A 27,979-nucleotide genomic window follows, 5' to 3' on the forward strand; every position below is an offset into this window, starting at 1 on the left:
CACTGGCTGGAGCTGCAGCAGGGCCCGCCCACGGCATCTGTTGGGATTTTTATTTTCTAGCCCTGTCCAAAAGAAATACTCCTGCAGTCTTATCGTACAGATATGACATATACATCTTAACAAAAAATGTGGCTGGGTTGGGGAATTCAGGCAACTTCAGGAACAGTGATATTTAGTCTTAAACTTTTAAACTATTGCTGTATATTATATTGCAGAAGTAAATTAAGACAAAAAAAAACACAATAGATATAGAAATTGCATTTATTATAGTTGTTGAAATTATGCTTGTTGTTGTAGGCAGCAACAATTTAATAGGAGAAATCATAATCCCTGCCCTTTTGCAACAATCTCATAGTAATATGCAAGGAAAATATTTGAATCTATTACATTTAATATAATATAATCAGGTTAAATTCCTAGTTACTGACAATACAGTACTTTTAATGCCATACTCGCTGCAGGAAACAAAAAAATGAGTTCCCTTATGGTGTCCTGATTAGTGCTACCACAACTTGTCCAAGTAACAATACCAAAACTACAATGTAAAATTACTCAAAGTAAACGTCCTGCATTGAAAATCCCACTTCAGTAAAAGTACAGAAGTATTATCAGCTAAACGTACTATAAGTATCAAAAGTATAAGTACACATTCTTGAAAAATGGCTCCTGTGACAGACATATTATCATATATCACATTATTAGATTTTTTAAATATCATTTAACTGTTGAGGTGATCGAGGTGGAGCAAGTTTGATGAAGATTTTTTTAAATCTGAGTGGTCGTGAGAATATTAATAATAATATTAATGGGGTAGGAAAGAACAAAGAAATTCAAGTTCTGCAGCTCAAATCATATTATAGAATACTTTTTGTGAAATATCAGTGTTACTCTTTGGGCCTCAAGCAATTATCTAAATGAAACCATCTGAGTCTAAGTCTGGCCGGGATGAAATTATTCTTCGGTGGAACTGCTAACATCTAAAATGGAACAAGGGACACCAACCAGATACAGCTTTTTTTGTAGGGACCACAAGCCAAAAAGGTTGGGAACCACTGGTTTTATCTTTAACAATGCACTATAAGCTTATGTAGAATCTTAAACTGGAAAGTAACTAGAAACTATACCTGTCACGTAAATGTAGTAGAGTAAAAAGGTACATTAAAAGGGATAAGAGAGACTTTATTGTCATCCATACAGTTCAGTACAGTACATAGAGGAACAAAATTGTGTTTCCCTGATCCCCAGTGCAAACAAATTAAAAATAATATTTAAGGTGCAAACAACAAAATACAAAAACAGGTGCAGAACAAGATACAAGACTAGAAGGTAGGCTACAGACATATAGTGCAATAACAAACATGCAGTGCGATGACAAAAATAAAAATACAGGTAGTGTAAATAAATGTTAACAAATGTAAAGTGATAAACAACAGTAAAAGCAGTTTTTGGGTCCTTGAGAATATTTATGTAGTAAGGTGCAATAGCATTTATGGTCCAATATTACTACATTGTAGTGGAGTAGAAATATAAAGTAGCATAAAATAGAAATACTCAAGTTAAGTATAAGTACTTCAAATGTGTACTTAAGCACAGTACTTATGTATATGAGTATACACTGTTAATATAAACTTCAAACCCAGATAAATAAATATATTATGAATAAATAAATAAATAAATAAATAGCACCTACCACCCAATCATTACAGTATGCCTACATACAGTATGAGCATACTGAGGAGGATGAAGCACAAAAAAAGAGAAACAAAAAAATGAGATGATGAAATCTCGCGAGATTACCACTGTAACGGTGGACTGGGGTTTGGTCGAAGTTTTCAGATGCATCTGTAGATGAATCATAACAGCATCAAGATGTCGGGACGATCAGGCCGCGCTGAGACCCGAAGTCGGGCTAAAGATGACATTAAAAAGGTCCTGGCAGCCATCGAGAAGGTGCGCAAATGGTATGTAGGCTGTCTTGGGGACAATATGGAGGGGAATGTATTGGTAGACTGTAGCCTGATATCTGCTGCGTCGCTCAACAAACTTCAGTCGGAAAAGTTAGATGATTGACGGAGCTGCTGACCAATCAATGCCCCGGGTTGACAGGAGAGGCGGAGCTAGCTGAGTTTTTTTCCGCCTAGAGCTAGAGCTGTCAATATGGCCACAGCCTCACATGCTGAGCGGCGTAATGTAGACGACTGTCCCGTAGTCACATAACATGACATTAATGAACACCTTCGGACCTATCTTCGTGGCTTTTAAACGCCATGTAAGGTAAACGATCGCTGTAAGTGAGCACAATAGGACATTTGATTTGATTAGCTGCTGTGTCTCTGCTGTGGACAGAAAGGACACGAGCATGCAGGCTGTGTCACGTTACAGATTTATACTATTAAAGCAGATGGTTTGGTGTTAGACCTTTCGAAAATAATAACTAATAACTAACTAATAACTAATTTCATTCCCAGGGAGAAGAAATGGGTGACAGTTGGAGACACATCTTTACGCATATTCAAGTGGGTGCCAGTAACAGAAACAAAGCAGGTGGGGGCCTCTGTCACATAAAAAAAAAATCACTATTTCACTTTCAAGGACTTACTTTAATACATCTAGTGAGTAGTCTGATTTTACAAACCCCTCTTTGTGTTCAGATATATCGGACCAAATCCACAGGTGGAGATAGAGGACTGAAAGATGTGGTCCTGGAAAACACAAACTCTTTACTGGATTTCACTGGTGAGTTTTGTGGCTGTATTTATTAAAATACTGGAACCACTGCATGTAGGCAAAGCCAAAAGATCACACAATCAAACTCATACAATCTAAAAACAAAACCAGCGTGAGAACATGTCACCTGATGTTCAGTACAACTCCTCTCTGCTCAGATGAAAACAGCAACCAGAGCTTTCTGTCAGACGTTTACCAGCCTAAAATGGATAACAGCAGCAGCACTTCAAGCTCGCAGCAGGTCAGCCCTCCACACACCTCCAGCCTCCGTACTGAAGACTCTCAGCCACCAATGCTGGGCCAGGAGAGTGTGGATGGTATGTGGATGGCTCTCTCAAGTATATTTTCACTGAATTGTACACGTTATTCGAGTATAAAAGGGAATCAATCCTAGAGCTCAGTGGTGACAATTATAAACAATTACAATTAGTTATGTCCTGTACCGTCTCTGTATTCCCTCACTGTCAAAGCTGCATTAATGAGGATATATTTCCACCCTTGTGAAAGCAGAACCAGTTCATTCAGGACAGGAGGGGGCTGATGAGCCTCCCACTCTCATCAAGGAGGACCTTCTTTCATCGGGAGCTGTCAGACGGAGCACCCCAGACACACAGGTTCACTTTCTGAAAATGGGTTCAAAAAAGACCAGAACATGTTCCTTGATTAATTAAGAATTCATTCCTGTCACTGGGGTCTGTTGCATGGTGTCAATTGATGTTAATTTTAACTAGAATGTTGTCAAAACATTGAAACATGTTTCTTTTTATTCAACAGGAGGAATTGGATGAATCAGGAGCACCCCCTTTAAAGAAGATTTGCACAGGAGAAAATGCTGCTCTGAGATAGCTCATTTCTAATAATTTTGTCAAAATGCACACGATACCTGTCTTCAGTTCGATTAGCTAAGCTTTCAAAGTTATTCCAAGATTCTCTTGACATATTTCCGAAAATGTTAAATTTCAGCAAATGAGAAAAAAAAAGTTTTTACTGCAAAATCCTTGTTCACTTTTAAAGGTCTTTAAAGTATGCTGTTTAAATTGATTTCTAAAATGAATGGAGAGAATTTTCCAAACTTTGTGTGGCAAGTCACTGTTATTGCAGGCAGTGTGTATTTCAATTCACATGCTGTAAATGTTTTTTTGGCAAACTCTTTCGGATTTACTTATGCAGTTGAACTTTACGTTTGCATGTTTCCATATCCTATTGCTTTATTTTTAAGGTTTACAGGCCATTTTGAAAAGGTGTTAAATGTGTAGCTTTATGCAGATTGATTTTTAGATGTGCCATTATATGTTAAATACGAGGCTCTTTCTGGAACAGATCTTCTTTTGGCTTATCACATGCAAGACAATTTTTTTTTTTACATATTTATAATATAATTTGCCTATGATTATAACTGATAATGTTGTAAACCATAATAAATGCTACTTTCCAATTCTATTTCAGTTCCTTGTTTCTGCAAGGTTGGTATGCATTTACCATGATACCTTGAGGCAATCAATCTACTATATCATGAAGATAAGGCCTATTGTTTAATCAGACCTGTTCAAAATGGAGCCCAGACAATAGGTTCAGAAATTATTTCGATAATACATGAAGGAATTAATGCCACGTCATTTTTCAACACATACATAATCAAAATATTTAAATGTGTTTTAGTATGAATGAGCTAAATAGAACATATAAGCTTTATTGTCATCAAGCTGACCTCTAGTCCCCTCATCTATATTCGATGCAGGCGTGGTTTCTTTTAAGGGGCTATTCTAGTTTGACAATAGACAGGACATAACAGCCAATGAGAAACCGTATCAGAACAATTCTATGAAGGCCCTTCACTGAGGAATCCAATGAACGTCGAGGGAGGGCGGGACGTGCTTGCGACGCTGCTTGCTGCCGGGGAAACAGAGTTCTGAGGGTGTACGGAATTGTGCCGGTGGACGAGAAACTCCCGCCATTTCGACAAGGAATTTAACCTCTTGATTGATCCAGGTTACTTTTTCGTAACACTTGCTAATTCTCTTATCTGACAACAAGAAGCTCAGACAGTACGAACATGCAGCAAATACAATTGATTAAACGAGAACAGGCCTAGTTTGCAAAGACTTGGGATTGTACAACGCGCCAGACCTACTGCTGAACTGAGCTTTGGCTGTTGCCGCGAGTTTGATTTCGGTGTGGTTTGCATCTTTACATGTTCATCCGGAGAAGCTAAAAGTTTACTAAGTATACCGAGAGACAAGTCCGGCAACCTGTTTCACATCTAAGACATTGCTTAAAACCAGCATGACACCACTACTAGAGGAGAGGAGAAGGATGCGATGAGGCGGGTGGCAAGAAGCGGACTGTTATTGTTTTGCAACGAGATAGCAATCCATCCTACTAGCTAACGTTAGTCAGCTAGCTAGCTGCTAGCTACACGTTGAGTGCCGGGCCTGCCGGCGGTAACGTGAGACGTGCTAAGATATTTCGGGACACTTGCATACATGCTAAGGACATATTATTGTATGCTATTGTGCTAGTTTATTGCTAGAAGATTCATTTTACCCTTGGCACCCGTGCCATCTGTGGATTTGAGATGGCACCGCTTTTAGGCCGGAAACCTTACCCACTGGCTAAGCCGCTAGCCGAGCCACCAGGCCCGGGAGAAGAGGTCTACATCATCGAGCACACCAAGGAGGCCTTCAGGAACAAAGAGTATCCTTTAACATGATGCTGATGCTCAGTCTTGACTTGTCTATCCAGTCGGCATGATGCTGTATAGTTAGCTAAGTGGCTTTGTTCAACTGGCTAAATGTATGCTCACATAGACACGTGCATTGGTCTGTTGGGCTTCAGTACCTAATTTGATGTTCCCTTAAAACTTCACCCAATTTAATATTAACCCACATGTACACAGTATACACCGGATGATAAGCTTGCTGGCTAACGTTAGCACCGCTTTGCTAATCAACTCATTGTTAGCTAGCTGTCTGTTTCGCTAAGCTATAGTAAAGATTAACTTTTAAATTGCGCATAGAACAATTCACATGCTTAGTTAAATATAGAGAGCTGCTAAAAGGCGTCCTGTCACTTTCACGGCCCCACTGTCAGCTAGCTAGTAATGCTAGTGGGTTTAGCTAGCGCGCTGCTAGCGTTAGGGATCCCATTATGTCACAATAGCCCGCCGTCTGCTTCCACAGGCTGAGGATGTTGCTCGGCTGGTTAGTTAGCTGTTAATGCTTGCATGTTTAGAGTCAGCTAGCCTTAGCTACCGCTACATTTGTGTTTTTTAGTTTGACAAGAGAGAACAGCAGTTGACTTAAAACGGTTTACTGATTTAAGCATGGGATAGATATTTCTGTTCTAATATAATAGGGTAACTTTACCCACTTGTTTTGGTGTTTATGTGAAAACTTTGAACGTCAGCAAGATTATGAAGCCAGTTATGACATCAGTATGACACAGTCAGTGCGAAAAGTGGACTTTATGTATTTTTATGGCTGCATGAGTTGTTATAAGTTCTAATAGATGTGGATTCCTGCAGCGACATAGTTGTAATTCACTTTACTGTCTTTATGTCGCGTTACCTTTTTAACATCAGAATCTACCATCCCTGCTTGAAGAACAGCTATGTGAAACACAGGCCTCCCAGCTAGCTTTCCACACTATCTGATCATCAGAATTGGTTTAATTCTCAAGTGGAGAATGTGGTTCACTTTACTGTTGTTTTTACAATCACCAGAGGTAGCAAAGTCAAACTTTTTACTCCCATCAACTACCCATAGAAATGTGTGTTAAATTTTTTTCCACAGAACTTATTTTCATATTGTTAGTAAGCAAATGGCTAAATAAGGAGGAACTGCTTACATGTCACTATTGTAATTTCCTTGACAAAATGCCTACAGAGAGTACGAGGCACGCGTGCAGAGGTACAATGAGCGCATCTGGACATGCAAGAGCACTGGAAGCAACCAGCTCACACACAAAGAAGCATGGGAGGAGGAACAAGAAGTCACCGAACTGTTAGTATTACATCCAAAGTTTGTTTGTACACGATTTTATCCAACTTTTTAAATAATAGCCATTAGTCGACTCTGTTGATTACTGTCCATGGCCTATACAGGGTGTTATATGTTCTGTGAAGAATACACTGCTACAGTTTAGTAAATGGCAGTACTGGTAGTTTAGATGCCAAAAAAAAAATGCAGATTAGCCTCCTATAACAGCAGCTCAGTTGTATCACAAAAGAGTGACACTCTCCCAGTGACGGTCACAAGGCTTGCTGCTTTGCTATGATTGGATAAATATAGTGCTCCTCCTCTCATTCTATTTAGAGGGTGTGTGATTGAGTCATCCTTCAATCTGCAATGACCTGGTGATAGTTCCCTTTTAGACTGATCTGCGAACAGGAAGAACATAGCCATAAAAAACTGTAGGAAAGTTCAACTGATCTTTGTCAGTCCACTTATCACCAACCAAGTGTACATACACTGTCTGTATATGTGCTATCAGCAAGAGAAAGGTAGGCCAAAGAGATGTCACAGCAAAGAGGGGGCAGAGCGTTGTTCAGCTGGCCAGAGCTCAAGTCACTCAGGATCACATTGTGTATTTAAGCTCTGTCTAATTATATCAGCAAAGATATTTTACTCCCCCTACTGGTCACTCTCAGCCCATTGTTGCCCTGTTATGTAATGCTTTGGTCCCTGTGACAAATGCATCGCAGAAATCCAAACAATGTGAAATAAATCATGTCTTGAATAGAGTGCATCACACCCATTTACCAATTCAGTTTATGTCTGATGTGGCAACAGCATTGTTTGCTGAGCATCAGGACAAATAAAAGCAGTGTCTGACTTTATACTGAAAAAGGTGGAGCACATTAAGATGGGAATGCAAGACAGAAACTATATTAAACTTAATAATTAAACTCTCTCTATATATAAATAAATAAATATTGTGTGTGTAACTGCTGACCATTTCTGTGTGCAGGCTTCAGGAGGAGTATCCCCTGTGGTTTGAGAAGCCGGTCCTGGAGATGGTCCACCACAACACAGTGTCTTTAGACAAACTGGTTGAAATGGCCTGGATGGAAATCCTTACCAAGTATGCTGTGGATGAAGAGTGTGACTTCCTGGTCAGTTTGGCTTCATACATTTCTAAACTTGTCTGTTATGTAACTTTGCATTTAGATCTCATGATGACTCCAGCACCCATTATCACTATTAATATTATCTTTAGTGGACCATATACATTTTTAACAACAAATGAGACACTTTAAAATATTGCTGGCAATTTACCAAAGGTTATTAACATTTTTTGGATTAATGTTCTACCTCTTAGGCAGCAGTTGATTTTGGTTCTTTTAAGAGGTGTTAAGAAAATACAATCACTGCTAAGTCTAATATGACTTGGCACTAATGTAAAACCTAAACGATGTCCATCCAGCAGGTGTTTAATTGAGAACTTCCACTTGCTGTATTCTGAGATGCTCACAACGCTTTTCCACTTCAGGTGGGGAAGGACAAAAGTTTGCAAGTGAAGGTGGTGAAGATCCATCCCCTAGAAAACCCAGAGGGCGAGATGGGAGAGAAGAAGCTTGAAGGTGCCTGTGATTCTCCATCTAGCGACAAGGAGAATGCAAGTCAGGAGAACCAGAGGAAGGAACCTTCTCCCCGAGAGGAGGAGAACAGGAGGGAGAGTCTCAGTGAGTACCAGTCGCTGCATAAAGAGTGTGAACAAAGAGTTTTGAAGCAAATTGATATTGTAGCCATGCAGCATGGATAACACCAAACTTGCTGTAGAATGATTGTAAATGCGTCCATTTTATGACAGGTGGTATATTGTTTTTGTAGGCCAAGAATAACATTTTTTTCATTTCCCCAGTTAATTCACTTTATGTTGTGAACAAGTCTCATTTCTTACACATGATGTTGTTTTACTTCCTATTAGGTGACAGAGCGCGACGTTCACCAAGGAAAATTCCCAATGCCATGAAGGAAGAAAAGAAGAAATGGGTGATGCCCAAATTCCTTCCTCATAAGTACGACGTGAAGCTCGTCAACGAGGATAAGGTCTGTATCTCGTTGTCAGCAGTCAACGAAAAGTGTCTGAACTTCTTTTCCTTCTGAGTCCCAGATAAGAATTAGTCTTGTCTTGAAACCCGTGACAGTATATTACTCTTCCGTAGTTTCCTGTGCTAAATGTGATGATATTTGGCAGCCTGGTCCACAACCGGTCTTACATGTTTGGTTGATGATCTTTTGAGACCTACACAGTTTTACATTTTTGAAAGAAGTTGACGCTAAATCTTTCCCACCGACTCGTCTCCTAGGTGATCAGTGATGTCCCAGCAGACAGTCTTAACCGAACGGAGCGCCCTCCAACCAAGGAGATCATACGCTACTTTATCAGGCACTATGCTCTGAGGCTGGGCATGGGAGAGAGTGCTCCCTGGGTGGTTGAAGATGAACTGGTGAAAAAATTTAACTTGCCCAGCAAATTCAGTGACTTTCTTCTTGATCCACACAAGGTAATTTACTCATGGCAGTTTCTTTTTGCAATATTACTCGATTTTAAAAATGTCGCTTGTTCTTGGCTCACACTTTTTCTTTTTTTGTTTAAAGTTTTTAGCAGAGAATCCCTCTGCAAAGCGTAAGAGCTTGTCATCTCCAGAGGGTAAACCTAACAAGAGGCTCAAGACCCCTGACACCCCAGGAGAAGATTCAGGAAATGACAAGGGAGAAAAGAAAAGGAAAAAGAAGAAAGACTCTTTAGGCATGCCCCTTAGTCCGACCATTTGGGGCCACATGCAGGTTAGCTGGATTGTATGCATATTATCATGTTCATATCATATCATATTTTCAGTTACTTAATAACTATGGGGGTATCCCTTTTTTTAAAGTCAAAGCTTTGCTTAATGGGCTCATTTTGACTGTATTTCAGAAAATAAAAATGAATGGCTCCCCTCTCAAGATGAAGAACTCGGGATCTCCAAAGAAAGGAGAAGGCAAAGGGTCGGCACCCTCCACTCCAAAATCGGGCAGGAAGTCTGGGGACAAGAAAGAAGGAAAGAAAACTGGTAAGAGCGGTGATAAGAAGCTCAACGTCCTCAAAGCTTCTAAAAAGGAGGATAAAGCTGGTGCTAAGACACCGAAGATGAAGCAGATGACGCTGCTGCATCTGGCTAAGAGCACCCCTGCTGGGAGCCCTAAGAAGAGAGCCCGTAGTACCAGCATGGGTACGCCTAAACTGGGGAAGCCACTGCACCCTATGGCTCTCCACCTTCTTCGTTACTATAAGGAAAACAAGGGCAAAGAGGACAAAAAGAACTCCCTTTCCGGCCTCATCTCCAAAGCTGCAAAGACCTTGTCCCCAGATGATCGGGGCCGGCTGCCAGAGGAGCTCAAGGAGCTGGTGCAGAAACGCTGGGAGCTACTGGAGCAAAAGAAGCGCTGGGCAGCCATGAGTGAAGAGGAAAAGCAGGAAGAGACGAAGAAAAGGCGCGAGGAAGTCAAGGAGAAACTTCGAGAAAAGGCCAAGGAGAGGCGTGAGAAGGAGATGCTTGTCCGCCGAGAACAATCACGCCGATACGAGGACCAGGAGATCGAAGGTGGCAAGACCCTGCCGACGTTCAAGCTTGTAGACATGCCCGAGGGGCTGCCCAACACCCTGTTTGGTGACGTGGCTATGGTCGTGGACTTCCTCCACTGCTATGCGGGGCTGCTGATGCCAGATGACCAGTACCCCATCACAGCTGGGGCTCTCATGGAAGCCCTGGCTGGGGAGCGGTCGGGCTTCCTCTACCTGAACCGTGTGCTGGTGGTGCTGCTTCAGACGCTGCTGCAGGACGAGCTGGCAGAAGGCTACAGTGAGCTTGATATGCCCTTATCTGAGATCCCCCTCACAATGCACTCAGTGTCAGAGCTGGCACGGTTGTGCCTGCGGCCATGTGACGCCCATGGCGAGGAGAGCGCCCGGGGCTCAGTGGACTCGGGGGCTTTGGGTGGCTTTGATGATGTGGTGACCAGTGAGTTCTTAGAGAAACTTGAGACAATCGAGGTGTTTGAGCTGAGCCCTGAAGAGAAGGTCAGCCTGCTGGTGGCAATGTGCCACCGCATACTCATGACGTACTCTGTTGAAGACCATGTCGATGCAATGCAGCAACGGTCTGCTGAGGTATGGAAGGAGCGTCTGGCAATGCTGAAAGAGGTCAATGACCGCAAGAGGGCAGAGAAGCAGATGCGAAAGGAGATGGAGGGCAAAGGTAGGCTTCTTTTCCCACTTATTTTAACTGCACTAAATGGCTTATATAATGCCCACAAAACATCAATACAACTGCATTTTTTTTTATTGTCAAAATACCAGAGAGCGGAAAATCTTCTTTCAGCCTTTTAGTCTTTTACTGATATCCCCATATACATAAGTTGATGTCAATATTACTTTTTATTTGTTCTTTTCTTCTTCTGGGCTCAAAGGCGAGAAAAAGAAAGAGGGGGGTGCTAAGAAGGAGAGCAAAAAAGAAGTAAAGGTGGAGCCAGAGCCAGAGGACATGATCAGCTCAGTGAAGAGCCGGCGGCTGATGTCCATGCAGGCCAAGAAGGAGAAGGAGGAGATGGACAGACAGAACAAAGGTAAACTTTTGTAGCAGGGAGTGGAGCACATAATCCATTTCAAAATATGCTATTTTAAAAAAAAAAAGAGAGTTGGTTAACTGACAAGCTAACCATGTATCGTGTGACACAACGATTTGATTTTGTTCTCTTAGTTTCTCCACCACTGAGATCTTGTAGGAACATGTCATTTAGAGTGAAGCCAGTTTATCATTAATAGCTTATTATAATTCTTAAGTCAGTGTACCTCACTCTACTGTGTTATTCCCCCAAAGAGCGCATGGAGAAGGAGGCTGAAGAGGAGCGGATGCGTAAACAGAGGGCTGCTGTAGAAAGGGCCTTTCAGGATGGCATAACCAAAGCCAGACTTGTCATGCGCAGGACCCCACTGGGTACCGACAGAAGTCATAACAGGTTAGTGCTGCACACAAACGTTTGAAAAGATTAAACGCAGATAAATAGGGTTAGGAATCGGGTGAATTCAATGAATAGCCTAAGTAAATTATAACCACGGCTGCTTGACGTTTTTGTCCAGATACTGGCTTTTTTCTGACGTGGTCCCTGGTCTGTACATTGAGAAAGGCTGGGTGCATGAAAGTATCGACTACAGCTTCACCCCTCCACCAGAGGACAAACCAGCTGAGCCCGAGGTAGAAGAGGAAGAGGATGGCGAGTCGGCCGCTGTTCACGATTCACAAGGTACAGTAACTTAAGTGTAAGGTATCCTCGTCAAAATGTTTGTCATCAAAATGTTTGTGTTAATGCTAAAAAGTTAATATTGGCTGATGTCTGTCCCAAATATACAAATCTCATATATTGGTATCGACTTAAAAATGGTTCTTTGCGACTCTAATTCAAATGAATGTCTTGTTTAGTTTTGCTTGGTGTGCAGTTCTGTGTGTGGACATAATTCATTTGCGGTTTTGGTCAAACTTTTTGTAGTCATAAAAATCTTGTTTTTAATTACCGTTTATGTTGTAGGAGCTGAAAAGGATGATGGCAGCATAGATGGTGCTATTTGTGAGGGAGCCCAGCAGGGGGCAGCACCAGACATCTGTATAGAAACTACTGTTCCCAACCAGGGCCAGAACCTCTGGTAAGAGCTTTGTTTCTGTCTTCTTCTTTCATTTGATTGATTTCCTTCCTTTTCTTTTGACGCCATCTTTTTCTGCCTCTACAGGTTTGTATGTGAAAGCACAGCTGAGCTGGAGGAACTAGTGGAAAGTCTTCATCCTCAGGGGGTTAGAGAGAGTGAACTGAAAGCGAAGATACAAAGCAGGTGCGTGCACTCATAAACAGTTACTCTAACAAACATACAAGTATCCAGTTGTACTGCGCTGCTAAAGCATTACCTGGTTTTACCAGCTTTTAGGAATCTGTTGGAGTGATCCAACAGGTGCTATTTAAAGCTTTTTCTTTTTAGTTGCAGCAAGCTTGTAGGTTATGAAAAAGTTTAGAATGAAAGTAAAATGAATACAAAACCACCAGAGCATCTACAAGAAAGTATGAACAATGGTGTATGTGTCTGTGTGTGTGTGTGTGTGTATGTGTGTATATATATATATATATATATATATATATATATATATATATATATATATATATATATATATATATATATATATATATATATATGAATGACTTAAAAACGTAGCAGCAGTGATGCAGTAAATGAGAAGCTGAATACGAAGCTTTCCCTTCCCTGTTTCAGGTACCAGGACATCCTCCACTCTGTCCATCTGACCCGTAAAAGCAAAATGGCCCTTAGGACCTGTGATGGCTACGCAGAGCTGCTCAATTACCTCCGCAGTGACATCCAGGAGGTAGCCTCGAGACTCCAGAAGGGAGGCCTGGGATACCTAGATGACAACATGGACATTGAAGATCAGGTGATTAGTTTGTCTGGCTACATACAATATCACTATCAGTAGCCCTGAAATTTCAACATTAATGTTCACTGACGACTGAGAAAATTCTTTCTTTGGGGTGAGTGACTGTGTTCAACCTTCTGTTAACACCTGGAAACGCCTATATAAAAAAAAAAGAAAAAAAAAAAAGCATGAAACAAATGTGTACAAAAGGAAGTGGTATTTTGATTATACATATATAATGTACTCAGTTGAGAAAATGGGTGATTTGAGAAAAAAATAATGTAGAAAGCATATGAAGAAGAAAAAGCACTACATCGCCTGGTTAGCTCACCTGGTAGAGCAGGGGCCTATATATATATATAGAGGTTTACTCCTCGACGCCGCGCGTTTGACTCCGACCTGCGGCCCTTTGCTGCATGTCATTCCCATTCTCTCTGTCCTTTCAAGCCTAAGCTGTCCTATCCAAATGAAGGCCTAAAATGCCCCAAAAAATGATCTTAGAAAAAGAAACCACTACATACCGAGGCTCTACAATGTTTTGTGTTATGTTACACAAGGTTACTGTGTGTGTGTGTGTGTGTGTGTGTGTGTGTGTGTGTGTTTTTATGTTTTTATTTTCGCAAATAATTTAATGGTTAAAAGTGGTTTACCCCTGTGTTTACAAGCATTGATGATGGTACAAAAATAGGTTTGATGACATTGCTTGTATCATATTGTGCTTGTGAAACACCTAATGTTTTGTTATACAGTGGAGTGTTAATGATTTTATGTAGTTTGTCAGTGTTGGCCACCAAACGTTGGGATTGTAACTGATAACTGATTTGTTTCGTCCTCTATTCACAGTTGAAAGACATGGAGAGCTTGAAAGACTTTGGCGAATGCATCATCACCATTCAGGCCTGTGTAATCAAAAAGTTCCTGCAGGGATTCATGGCCCCCAAGCAGAAAAAGAAGAAAAAGCAAGGAGGGGAGGAAAGCAGCAAGGCTGAAGAGGTGGACGAGGAGAAGAGACTGGCAGAAGAGGCTAGGGTAAGAGAACAGAGTTGCAATATTCAACTTTAGCTTTAAGTTGGTGTCTCAAAGGTCCATTTTAAAAAGTCACTGGATGTTGGGATTGTCTGATTTTCACTGGGGAGGTTTGCACAGGTATTAAAGGCATCATGGTCATAACTCTAGGTAAAGCGTATTAATGTCAAAGCTCCTGTAATGAGTTTTTATATCTGCAAGAAAACACGGAGCTATGAGATGGGCACATAAAATTTAATTGAACACACTAAAGACTCATACAGACAGAGCTATCACTATTGAACTCTTTCTTCATGTAAAGTTCTGAGGTAAACAAATCTGGGCTTTTCCTCTTTCTTAGGTGGCGACAGCAGTAGAGAAGTGGAAGACTGCCATCCGAGAGGCCCAGACCTTTTCCCGCATGCACGTCCTGCTGGGAATGTTGGACGCTTGCATAAAGTGGGACATGTCTGCCGAGAACGCTCGCTGCAAAGTCTGTCGCAGGAAAGGTAAGGACAGTTTTCTGCTGTTGTCTCACTCATTTGGTCTCAAAAAAAGGAATTTGCAGCCTATATGAGCGTCATGGCTTCATTGACATAGAAATGTTTGTTGTAACATGGCTTTCTTTGACCAATAACGGGACAAATAACATTTTGGTCTATATCTGACCTCGGATCACCTAAACAGAACTACAGCACCACAACTGGCGCCTGTCTAATAAATATGGTTTCTCATGTTTTTCTTCACGAAGACACAGTCAGTACAACAGTCAGTCTTTACTAATAGGTGTGCTGAATTGTTGAGTTGCAGTTTGAGTGAAGCATTGCTACACCACTACCCTTCTGCCTCCTGTCTAGTGCTCAGGCAGAGCCCATCTGTGCTGAAGCTGATGGAGTCTAGACCCAGATCCAAACAGGGCAGCAGGCTCAGAGCAGGGCAGACTAGTAGTGTAAGGCAGGTCTACATACAGAGCCGGCAGATCCACAGGCCAACAGGTGAACCTGTAGTGATAAGATGACGATTAAAAACTTGGTTACTTGCACAGAGTTTGTTGGCCTTTTCAGGGAGTGAATATGGGAACAGAAATGTGGGCATACTGAATACATTTTAGGTAAAACCAGGAAATTGGTTTAAAAATGCCTTCTTTAGCCAGTCCTATGGTAAATGTTGATCCTCTTCCAGGTGACGATGAGAAACTCATCCTCTGTGATGAGTGCAACAAGGCCTTCCACCTGTTCTGTCTGCGACCGGCCCTGTACCGCATTCCTGACGGAGAGTGGCTGTGCCCGGCCTGCCAGCCCACTGTGGCCAGACGCGGCTCCCGTTCAAGGTAACTGTCCGCCGCACACTTTGTCACTGTCCTTCATTATCGCTGTAAACTGTTAAGAGTTCATGTAAACATAGAAATGGCATTTAATTTGTGTGCAGTAACAAATATTGACTAAAAGTGAAATATTTTTATTTCTCACAAAAATGAGTGCTTTGCATACAGTAAATAGTGGAGCATTTACAGTGGCAATCTGTCATTTTGCAATACAACCTTTTACTAGATGTGTGCATACAAAGACGTTTTCATTATAAAATGACTGTAGACCTAAATGAAGTTGGATAAATTGGGCTATGCAGGTTTCTGATGGACACATTTCTTCCCCACTGTTTTTAAAAGGACTGCATTCTTAAAGCTGTAGTAGTACTCAAGTTTGTACTCCCCTCACTGTGCATAACCCCAGCCACAAAATGTAAATTGGCAGGAAAATGGCAGCGCAGTGGCTCTAGTATTAGTGAGACTCTACATACACATTAGTGAAACTATATATATATATATATATATAACATATATATATATATATAAAATGATTTATTTTTCCTAATTCTAACAAACCTCTAAAGTAAACCCTGCCTCCTTTCCAACTACAGACCATGTTCTGTCTTTGTAATCCGTGTAAAGGTTTTTGATTGGCAACCCCTCTATTGCAGGAATTACAACCAAGACACAGACGATGAAGAAGAGGACGAGGAGGAGTCTGAGGAGGAGGAGGAGGAGGAAGATGAAGAGGATGAGGAAGAGAATGACTACAAAGCCATGGGTCACAGCTGTGAGTATCGGCGAGAGAATAAAGTCCAGGTTTCACAAAATTGTCTTGGTTCAATGGTTCATCATCAGGGTATCAACCAGGATAAGTTAAGGATGAGCGGCCAAATGTCTCTTTTGACTTCTATGTACCAACTCCAGATTGGAATCCTTGCATCATCAATACGTTACATTTTGTATTAAAAACAATGGCACAAAACAAAGAATACAACAAATAAATTGAGTTGTCCAAAAGAATAAGTCACAGTTGGTTTTGGAAAACGGGATGCTAAAGGTTGGGAATGAGAAGAATGCTGACGGGGAGTAACGGCCCCTGTCCTCTCCCTGTCTCTATTGTCTGTGTGTTGTCATGTAGCACAGCTCAGGTCTGGACCTTTTGCTTTGATGCCATGTCTCACTCTGGCTTCACTCAAAGTATGTGGCAGAATGATCCCCTCTGTCAGTTCAAGCGTGCATGTGAAGGATGACAATTAAGAACTTTTATGCATCAATAGTTTGAAAGAGTGGCAGAACAGATCATTTTTCTTATTTCTAGCATGAGACTTTGCGATAGTCTACAGCATTGCCCGCTGGAAGGGAGGAAAAAAATTAATAAAAAATTTAAATAATACGACGAACAATTAAGCATTAACTTAACTGTAACTTAGAAACAATACCCTCATTAAAATAATTGCCCATCTGCAGGCTGCGTGACATGACAAATTAGCAGTTAATGTTGGTTACACATGGCAACATTTCAGATATTCATTGATTTTATTGTTCCTATGCCTTTTTGGTGCATACAAAACTAAGTGTTTCCACTGGGGTTCTTTTTCTTTTTCACTTGCCTCCGACCTCTTCTTCCTCTTGTCCTGATCACCTCGTTATTTCTTCACAGTGAGACCAAGGAAGAAAAATAAGCAGTCTTCGTCTCGGCAGAAAAGTTCAAAAAGTAAACCCAAGAAGCAGTCGTCTTCGAGTAGTCAGAGCAGCAAACAGAGGACTGGCCCCAACAGCCCTGCGGACATCGATGAACTGGTAAGAAACCAGCATACAGAAGCTAGGTCTTCTTAGAAGAATTAACACTAGAAGTGCCGGAATTCCATAACTACTAGAACTGCTGTGAGCGGTCATTTTGACCGCCAGATTCCAAACTCTATAATCTCTCATGATACATACCTAATTGCGATATTGTATTGTGTTAGGATATCTTTAGAAAAAACGTTATAACACCGAAATGTACATTTTAACGAGTTTAATTATACATTTGAGTAGTAATACGTGTTTCAATAATTCATATCATGGCATAGTAAACCGTAATTATTTCATATCCCGAAAAATCTGGTGTTGAAATTCATTCAACTGAACTCATAACAGCCAAATTAATTTAGCTATAACCTAACCTGGCACTGCTTCCATTTTGGCGCCAATTTTACTGCTGGTGCACTCCTTGGAGAGGATGTGTGCAATGATTCCAGCCAGTTGGAGGATGTATAAAGTTATATGAAGATGTAAACAGCCACCGGCCATCTACGTGTTCCGCGCCTTTCACAGAGCGAGCGCCCGGTGTTTGCCTTCCGATTCAGAACTGAGTCCATCCACGCCGTAGTAGCCTGCTACCGACTCTGGCTTTGCCTTCGGCCCATCGGCGATGCCCACACTTGTTACTTGAGACCGCTAGTTACCTTTCTCTGACAGAAACTATGGTAGTTACTAAGCAACCAAGATGCATCTTCAACCGCGCGAAAAATTAAAAACAATACCGCAAAAACCCGAGCGGTCAATATGACCGTGTATGGCCGAAATAGGTAAAAGTGATTGTATTTTCTTTGCCTTTTGTGTAATGTGTATATAAGAACAAAGTTTAAATTTCCTTTTAGGAAAAGTCAGGCAGCAGCTGGATTGTATTTTTTTTTTTATTCAGCAAAGTTATTACACATAAATTTCAAAACGGTCAAAATGACCGCCATGGTTGTTCTAGTGTTAAAGAATACACTTAAAACAGGAAACGTGAGTGCAACAGTTGATCTATATCTGAGAAAGAGACAGACATTGTCATTGGCAGCATAGCATAAATCAGTGTGTTCTAATTGTCTGTGTGTGCGGTGTCTGCAGGTGCGACAGAGTTCCCTATCAGGAGTGCGCAGGCAGGCGCTGGAGCTGGAGAGGTGCGAGGAAATCCTCAAGAAACTGATGAAATTCCGCTACAGCTGGCCTTTCAGGTGAGCAAAGGACATAATCTGAATGTTTGAATGAATGGACATTAAGTTTATGAAGTACTCTGGAGCAGCACCAACTACTTGCATGTGGGAGAAAAGTGTTTACACCTAGGAGTCATAAATTGTGCTAGTTTGTATAACATTTCCTGTATTGGTAGAGACCCAAAATTGGTCTGTCAGGGTGACCTCATTTGTCATATAAAATCTTGACACCCCATCCCCAGTACATTCAACATGTATGATATCACTAAGACTGAAAGATTAAGATCTACTGAATTGAACGTTTAACGTGTTGCTACGTAGTCTAAAACAGTATTACCAGATTACCCTGGAGAGAGATGCTGCCGGTGTTGTTGCAGGTCTTTAGACCCATGAATAAATCACAAATTAGTTTTGGAGTTTGTCGTAGTAAATCGACATATCCTACTACCTGAATGACTTAGACATCAAGAATGAATATGATGCCTAACGTGGCCCTCTTCTACCACTTGGCTTCTCGTACAGGGAGCCTGTGTCCACGGAGGAGGCAGAGGACTACCTGGACATCATCTCCCAGCCCATGGATTTCCAGACGATGCTGGGAAAGTTCAGCCAAGGCTTGTATCGTCACGGCCAGGATTTCCTGGAAGACCTGAAGCTCGTCTTCTCCAACGCAGAGGAGTACAACCAGCAGGGCAGCAGCGTCCTCTCCTGCATGGTCAAGACAGAGCAGTCCTTCATTGAGCTGCTCCAAAAGCTGCTGCCTGGCCTCAGCTACCTCCGCCGGCGGTCACGCAAACGCGTCAGCCGAGCCCCTGCAACATCTGAGGAAGAGGAGGAGGAGGAGGAAGAAGCTGAGGAGGATGAAGAGGAACCGAAGAAGATTCAGAATGGCAAATCGAACAGGAAGAAAACCAGAAATGTTCAGGGACGAAGGGAAGAGGAGAGCGAGAGTGGCGAGGAGGATGAGGATGATGATGATGATGATGGCAGGAGGAGAAGTAAGCGGACCTCTACCACCTCAGGCAGGAAGGATTACAGGGAGCAGGATAGCGATGGCGAGCGGGACACACGGAGAACTCGTCAGCGGGGGGGCCGGGGCGATGCCAGGGTGGCGAGCAGCGACGAGGACCGGTCCAGCAAGCAGCAACATTCCAAGAGACAGAAACGCTCATGAAGACCAGGGTGATTTTTGTTTGTTTGGTCGTCTCTCTTTGCTTTAAAATTTCTGTCCCGCTCTTCTAAAAATGATCAAGACCCCTCCATCACCCCCTCCTCCTCACAGCCAGCGGGACTTAATCCTCAGAAGGACTTTTTTGTGTTACTAAATTTCTGTTCATATTTTGAAAAACGACAAAAGAAAACTGATTTATATTTGTACCAAGTTCAATTTTTTTTTTTTTTTTTCTTCTAGCCAAGAAAAATGAGACATTTGAGATAATGGATGGGTCCTCATAGCTCTTAAGACTCTTTGATTTGAATTTCAGTTCCACTTCGACAACCTCACACGTGTGTAATTTGACTTAAAATGTTGTCCCGTGAACTGCTTTTATTTTTACATTTGTGACTCCCCAAACACCAGTACAGTGTAATCAGAGGTCTGTCTTCACCCTTGACACACAAAGTCCAGCCATCACTTGTCTAGCTGTAAAGTGTTTGTTCCACCCTCATCTCTGTTACAAGTCATGGTGTTTTCACTGACTTGAAGTGTCCATGTAGCCAAAATCTTTCTTGGCTTAAAAACAGCGCTGATAGCTGATATTAAATGCTCCCGTCGCCTGTAAATCCCTCTTACTACTATAAGCATCTTGACGCCAACATTATCTTTAGTCAAATGCAAGTCTCTAGACACACATGGTAGGATTTTATTACTAGTAGTATAATTTTTTTTTTTTTTTTCCTGCCCAGGTGCAGATTTATTGTCAAAAGCTGGGTTCAGACTGCATGTCACACATGTAGTTGCATCACTTTAGTGCTAAAAACACAATCTTCAACTCAGCTCTTAGTGCCAAGATGTTTTAAAAAAACAGGGACCTGACTTGGAGTCTCCTCCTTGGCGTGTAGAGCTGACCAGCCTTTCCTCCTCTGTAGTGCCCTGCCACTTTAAAAGAACCTGTACCTCAATGCTCCGTCAGTTTGCACTCCTCTTGTGCAAAGTGCACCTATTATGCCAGCAGCTGCAGGACCAGACTTTATTGAAATTATGTGCGTAAACATTTTGTAAACGGTGTTCAAAACAACAAATGTGACTTTTGTTAAGAAAATGGGCATTTTTGAATATTTGATATTTTTTTGCACATTTTATTTGGTATTGTAAATGATAACTTGTTGATCTTAATCATATCCAACAAATGGCGAGGTTTAACCAGGGCTCTCCTAGTCGATGCAGAGAACATGTCAGGAGTGGGTTCACTTTTCATTGTCACTTGTACACTTTTGTAACAAACACCCTAAAGTCACTCTTTTTAAAAGGATTTGCGTGGGTGAAACGGCTCGTAGGATGCAAAATGAAGGTTTCCCCCTGCATGTCCTGGTTCAGTCACCAGGCGGTGCTCCACTTCTGCTCTCTGAATACTTTTTGTCCCATCTGTTTCCTAATAATTCATTGACCGTGCTGTTAGCTGGACTGCTGTAACTCACTGCTTTGTGGGCTCACTGGTCATCAAAGGACGGGGAGCTTCGTAGTGCTGGTGTATTTTGGCTCTACAACTTGTTTTGTAATACACAGACAACCTAACAAACCTTTTGAGTATGCAGAACATATATATCACTGACCCTCTAACGTCTGTACTGTGCTGGTCTCCTGTGTTTTTCTAGTGCTGTTATCATCAAGACCTTACTGATTTCATTTGGCCACTGATTCCCCCCCTCTTATTTTTGTTTAAATTTGGCTTTGTTCCTGACATGATTATAAAATCACTGTTGTAATTGTTTGACATTTCATTGAACAAACAAAAGGTTACTGCCCTTCTCAAGTTGAGACCTGACTGTAAATGCTTTCTTTGTTCTTGGAGGAACTGCAAAAAGTCTTTTACACTTCCTTTTTTTTATATATATATTTATAGTCTCTAAAGTTGGGGTTGGGCAGGTTCAGAGGATTCACATGTAAAGAATTTCCAATAAAGGCTATGGACGAAGACTGTAGTTTCCCTGTTTTGTGTTGAGCTGATAAGCGTCCCCTGGTCAGACAGACACACATCACTGCCATCTGTAAAACCTTGTGATAAGATGGTCGGGGAGAGAAACGGGTTAGCCGTGAGCACCGACTGATGTCTAATTTTACTTTTTAATAAAACATCAAACATGGTCTTACTCTCTGTGTGGACTCTTTTCTCAAAAACATCATCTTCAAATAGAAGCCAAACTAGCTTCAAATATGTGTGCGTTGCAGCCAAAAGTGATATGACAGAGGATAAATGGTTTGATTTTCACAGAGGAGGAGGATGAGCAGCTTGGACTTAAACTATTCCATGAAAACATTTTGTGGAACATGTGAAGCTTATGATGGTTGTGTTAAGCCTTAATCACACAATTTGGGCTCTGTAAGGTACAATATTACTTTAATATCCTCATTTTATTCCTTTGACTGGCAGAAAGACTAAATCTGAATTCCTTGTCCAGTAGAAAGCTGTGGACACAAGAAACCTTAGATATTTACACAAGGCTATTCCAGTGTCTAGACTGTTATTGACTGCTTCTGAGGCTTTTTATGGACCAAAATAAAGATTTTGCTGCACTCAGAAGTCCGAGCCAGTTTCATAGGGAACTCTCTTCACAAAAATGTGCCCGTACAGGTAATAGGTGGCAGCAATGATAACTACCAACTGGAAAGTCCCACAGTTATATAGCCACAATATGGTGTCTGTGATGGATGGAGCAAGAAGGACAGCAAGATCCTATGCAATCTACTAAAGTGCTGACAGCATTTGAGCCATCTGTAATTTGGCAACAGGTGTAGAGGCTAAGATGGATCAGAGTAAAGGTTAGAGATGTGAAAGGTCAGTGGAAACCTTGCACTTGATTAGCGACCATTCAAGCAACTGCATTCATTAGAAAAACTTGAAATAATGTTTCACTTTTATGAGTTTAATTATCCATAAAGAACAAATTCTAATTTAGAAATAAGATTGCTGACATATTCTTACTTATCTGTCATTTCTTATAGCTCTCTGTTTTAAAATTAAAGTGTGCAATTTCTGTCCTTCCCCAGACATCTTTGTAACTGCAGCATTTTGAGCCTTAGAAGAAGAAAGAGGTTACAGGTCCATGATTCGACCCACAAGAAAAGAAGTTAATGGTAGATTGAGGACATTATGAGTTACAAGCACCAAAGCATTGGAGGGAAATCACCACTTTTTGTCTGTTTTGTTGTTATTTCTGAGTCTTCAATGCTAACAGAATCTCTGTGACAGACAGTTTTTTTGTGTCTGGCTGTTTTGGGAAATGGAGCCAAAAGCAACTGAACATTGCTATATATACAAAATGAACTCACTTGCATGACTTGAGTGAACTTCTAATGAACTCTGGCCTCTTAAGCATTCAATAACTTGTTAACTTGAATGAGATACAATACAGTCATGATGTATGAACTTTTAGAAGGCTGGTGGATCTATCAGGGTCTTTCCAAACCAATGAAACATGTTTCAAGTTTTGTTCATTCCTCGCAAGGTGCATCCTACGCAGTGAAACATAGTTGAGACATGCATTAATCACCCAACTTTTACTCCCTATTGAAGTAAAAGAACTCAACGACGAGTAGGGTAGCAGGACAAAGAGGTTCAGAAATAGTTTGAATACAGTTACATAATGTGAAAGAATCCTATATGATGAGCTATATAGGCCTATTTTATTTTTAGCCATGCTAGCGGCGTGGTTCTAGGGACATTTAGTGCAACCAATGAAGTTCACATTTGTGGTTTTGAGTGTCTCCACAGCTATTGGATGGTTTGTCATGAATTGTAAAGATTTAAGTAAAGCCCCTTTTACTTTTCATCTAGCGCCATCATCAGGTTAGAATATGTCCAATAGTTTGGTTTATAATAACCAAATACCTGCAAAAATAATGACATTTCCATTAGCCTAATCTGTACTTTATCATAATGTGCTATTTGGCAAATGTGAGCATGCTAACACCCTAAACTATGATGGTTATTATACTACTAAAAATGTGCATATCAGCATTGTCATTATGAGCATGTTGCCGTTCTAGCTTTTGCATTTAGCTTAAAGATCGCTGTGCCTTAGTACGGCCTCAGAGCCGCTAGCATGGCTGTAGACTAGTCTTGTTGAATGATCTTTCGTAATTAGGTGGTCCATGTTAGTGTTTTATTCTCCTATTTAAGTTGCTTTTCTTAACAAAGTAAAGGTTATGTGCACTTGTGTATGAGGGAGGTCAAATGGACCTCAAATGAGTGAGGAGATTGAGCACTGTTCACACTCATGACATTTGTCCATTTTGAATTTGAAACTGTAATGTTTTAATACTAAAAGAAGCAGAGGACTCCAGCTTGTTGGAGAGCAGTAGAATGTACTGTTAAAGTGGCTACAATCAATATTTTTACAATAACAATGCATGTGACAATGTGAAAGGCAGATACCCAAAATATACAGCTCCTCTGCTGTTTACAGAGTTTTATATAGGTTTATCTCATTGTTTAGCTGCCGCAACTTTACTGTTTTGTTTCACTTTCAACTCTCTCATTGTTGTTTTCGACTGCAGCAGGCAACTTTGTTCAGTAAAAAAGCTCTAATAACCCATTGTACCTAATGTTACACAGTTACCAGCTTGTGAACACAGTGCAGCATTTCGCAGCTAAAGCGTCCGATATTTCCATCAGGAATTGGTGGAGACCAAAATCAGAGCTAAAAGGAGAATGAATATTGGACTTACATTCATCAGGTGGTCAGAAACACAACTGACACAATGCAATGATAATGTTGCTCTGTATCTGCTGGATGTGAAAATAAGCATCTGTTTGCTAACAAGTTTCTCATATTTACTTGATATGTCAGTGTTGTGTTCACAGCTTGTGTCAGTGTGTGTGTGTGTGTGTGTGTGTGTGTGTGTGTGTGTGTGTGTGTTTAGGTTTTATGTTGCCTCCACTATTATATCGCAAAGTCTGACCTCACAGGTTGAAGCAGCAGGTGCCTTCGCTCTATAACAAGCAAACAGTGGCCATGCACAGACTAATCTTTGAACCCTGTGCAAACTGACAGCAGCAGCGTATGTCTGAGACATCCACACACAAAACAGCAGAGCGGAGCAGCCCAACCTGCAAATATTTACCCCGGGTCCAAGTCGGTGCAGAGGGCATCTGGCAAGGAGCGAACAAGTGTGTTTCTCACTCTCATTCCAGCAGACACGATGTACAGCAGTCTGTGAAGTGACATTACTGTGACCACATTAAAGGACAAATGCAGGATTTAATTGAGGCAGGGTTTGGTTTTACTGCTCATCAATGCAATATGAAAATGTTATCGCTCTTATTTTTTGTCATTTTCTATTCCTTATGTCCTTTTTTGTTTTCTTTCTTATCTCTTTATGCAATTACCTGTTAACTCTATGGTTTATCTTTAGTCTCTGTTATTTGTGTGCTTTTGTGTTTGACCTCAGTAACTGCATTAGACGAAGCTAATCGGGACCCAATTAACAATAAAAAAAATATTTTTGCTTAAACCATTAGTTCACCTGAACGTCCCGCTTCCCTTTGTCTTCTTACATTTTTTTATTTGATTGGTTATACATGTTTGACCTTAATAATATAGATAATATTTATGTAGCGGAAACAGTTTGTTTACTTAGGCCTAGCCCACACGTTCATGGGGAGTTTTGAAAACAGGGGTTTTCTATCCTTCATTCTGAAAAATTTTGATGAGCACTTTTTAAGAAAAATCTCTGTCCACATAAAAATGCAAAACCACAATTGAAGCATTGTCAAGAGCATGCTGAGCCAACAAGCTGCAATAATCCCAGTCCTTAAAGAAGAAGAAAAAGATATTGGCCAATCAGAAGCCTGAACAAGCTGGTGGTGGGGTCTGTGTCTATGGCAGTGTTGGATTATTTAGCAGTGACCTCTGTAGCGCATTCTGATGCCTCTGTTCCTCAATACAACGGAAGAGTAACTACATTTATGTGTAAACGTAAAAAGTCCTGCTAGCAAGCCTGTTACCATTACTATTTTGGCCATGTCCGCCATTGCAAGAAATGTTGCCTTATTTGTGACGCCTCACAAAGGACATACTGGTTATTAACGGCGCACACTCTGACGTTACAAACCTAAAACTTAATTTTCCCTGTCTACACAACAACATTTCTAAAAATCTTCACCCTGGCAAGAGTTTTCCAAAAGCGCCATATTCAGTGACCTAAAACAGCATTTGCGTGTGGACGAAAGGCCATAGAAGAAGCTACGTTTTTAAAAATACCCGTGTACATGTGGACTAGGCCTTAGACAGCAATTGAAAATCTTGTTGTTGTTTTTTTATCTCCAGTGGTTTAACTTCTCACCTAGCTGTAGTGAGCTGTGTGTCAGTACACCGTGACATCAGTGTTGGGTGTGGTGTCCACCTGAGAGGTCAGTGAAACACTGCTTGTCAGCCTGGTATTAGTTAAATGTCAATATTTTGTATAGTTATAAATAAGGATAGGTGACAAATTAAAGGAAAATTAATAAATTAAATGTAACAAATGTAGATGCTTCTGTACAGTATGAAATGTCAAGACACACTGCAAGCTGTTCTGGAGGCTTGTGGTGGCTCGACACCACACGTAGACACTTCCTTAAATTTGTTACCCATCTGTACCTTTGATAGCTATCACCTTTAGATGACTCAAGAGATCAAACCTTTATAAATATCTTTTTACGTTTTGAACAGGTCTTGAGCTTGAGATGAGATTATACTGAGGCCTACTTGCTACATTTTTGACACCTGTCCCACTGGTGCCGTCACTATAAAATGACACAGCGAGTCAAACTGTCCTGCTGGAGTTGGTGTTGCGGTGAAGGGAGTTTTAAGCTGTAAGCATAAACTCGATTTGTGTCATATCATGGCACGCTTTAGAATGAGCTCAGTCAGTAGATATCATCAGTATCATGCTGGCAGCTGCAGGAAAGCACACAGAGAAAATGAGGACAAGGGGGAAAGAGATAGAAAAATTCTGACAGTCTGCCAGAACAGAGAGAAGTAACACAATCATTCACAGAGCATAAAGGTGACCTAAAAATGGAGTGCCAAAACCAACTTATATGACCACAGTGGCGACATGCCCTAAATTTCTCTCTGCTTTAAGTAGAAATGATTATTAATGCATTATTCTCACCCAATTTTCTCCACTCATGTGCATCCTCTCACTTTGATGATATAACCAAAGTAAGCGGAAAAAAGAAAATCAAGGGAGCGCAGAAACGGAGGAGTTCAGAGGATGGCTTTTCTCTTGGGAACACAGAGCTCTCATCCCAAAGGGGACCCTGCACTCTTCTGAAACCGTCTGAATCTTCCTGCAGACCAAACAGCAGCATTTACACATCAGTCATATATCCTCTCTGCCATGACTGCAACCAGAAACACAAGTGCTAAGGTGCACACTTGGACCGGCTTACTCAGGCTAGCTTTTCATCAAACAGCTAAATGTTTAAGGTATCCATGTACACGTTGCTCCCTTCTTTATTAATTAATAATATAGTAATTTGGAATTTACATGAAGGCACAAATCTGACATATGTTAAAGCCAATCTGAAAAACGACTGGAGAGAATAACCTCAGAATCAGCCAGGGATTTCTTTGAACTCTAGATCCTCTCCACTATCATCCAGATATGGCAGCAACAACAATTGGATGAGCATGCTACGGGGAAGATGAAAGGCAGTCAAACTTGCAGACGTAATAAGTGGGCTGTGGCCTTTCATGATTCATACTGAGGCTTCATCTTACTGTTCAGTATATACATATCTGGATTCTTTGCAAAGCTTAGCTGTGGATGATAGAAAGCCAATAAACTTCCTCCTCACTGTTGTGAGTTGGCACTGTAGAGTACTTATAGTCCTTTGCCGGATTGTATTTTTGCATTATGCTAAGCTTTCCAGCATTCCCTTTACAAACCTCTCAGATCCTGCCTGTTTTCCTGGATTCCGATTCCTTGCTGCCCTTAGCATAAAGACTGAAAACAGGGGTGACACAGCTAACCAGGCTCCGTTAAAGCCAAGATATAGTCATTCACATAACCGCTCGTTAATCCTTTGCTTATTCTCCGGGAACCATCACCTTATCATGGTGGAGAGGTTTGTGTGTCCCTATGAACCTGAGGGCTGTGTTGTCTGGAGCTTTGTGCTCCTGATAGGGTCTCCCAAGGCAAAGTGGTCTCAGGTGAGGGGCTAGACAAAGAATGGTTTAAAAACCCTATGAGTGACCGAGGAAGAGATGGAGTGACCCTGCCCGGAGGAAGCCCGGGGCCCCCGCCTGGAGCCAGGCCCAGATGGAGGGCTCGTCAGCGAGCATCTGGTGGCCGGGTTTGCCACGGAG

The 27,979-nt window shown here is 41.3% G+C and overlaps 2 protein-coding genes across 3 annotated transcripts; both read left to right on the forward strand.

Annotated features, from left to right (window-relative positions):
- Positions 1 to 1,792: 1,792 nt before the first annotated feature.
- bcl7bb (BAF chromatin remodeling complex subunit BCL7B b) lies at positions 1,793 to 4,167 on the forward strand. Of its 2 annotated transcripts, none has more exons than XM_078246408.1 (6): positions 1,793 to 1,961; positions 2,469 to 2,544; positions 2,652 to 2,736; positions 2,886 to 3,044; positions 3,235 to 3,341; positions 3,502 to 4,167. In XM_078246408.1, exons 1-6 carry the CDS (start codon positions 1,849 to 1,851, stop codon positions 3,571 to 3,573), a joined length of 612 nt encoding a protein of 203 aa, XP_078102534.1. In that variant the 5' UTR covers positions 1,793 to 1,848; the 3' UTR covers positions 3,574 to 4,167. The 2 variants fall into 2 exon arrangements, with proteins under 2 accessions (XP_078102534.1, XP_078102535.1); XM_078246409.1 differs by having other exon boundaries at positions 3,238 to 3,341.
- Positions 4,168 to 4,613: 446 nt separating this feature from the next.
- baz1b (bromodomain adjacent to zinc finger domain, 1B) lies at positions 4,614 to 21,766 on the forward strand. The gene is made up of 21 exons (XM_078246411.1): positions 4,614 to 5,421; positions 6,612 to 6,728; positions 7,696 to 7,840; positions 8,218 to 8,410; positions 8,656 to 8,777; positions 9,038 to 9,235; positions 9,330 to 9,518; positions 9,649 to 10,969; positions 11,181 to 11,336; positions 11,591 to 11,729; positions 11,851 to 12,014; positions 12,297 to 12,411; positions 12,496 to 12,594; positions 13,027 to 13,204; positions 14,030 to 14,215; positions 14,553 to 14,700; positions 15,374 to 15,521; positions 16,169 to 16,287; positions 17,161 to 17,300; positions 18,378 to 18,484; positions 18,986 to 21,766. Exons 1-21 carry the CDS (start codon positions 5,303 to 5,305, stop codon positions 19,635 to 19,637), a joined length of 4,755 nt encoding a protein of 1,584 aa, XP_078102537.1. The 5' UTR covers positions 4,614 to 5,302; the 3' UTR covers positions 19,638 to 21,766.
- The last annotated feature ends 6,213 nt before the right edge of the window (positions 21,767 to 27,979 follow it).

The sequence above is a fragment of the Sander vitreus genome, chromosome 3, assembly GCF_031162955.1.
Source record: "Sander vitreus isolate 19-12246 chromosome 3, sanVit1, whole genome shotgun sequence".
NCBI lineage: Eukaryota > Metazoa > Chordata > Actinopteri > Perciformes > Percidae > Sander > Sander vitreus.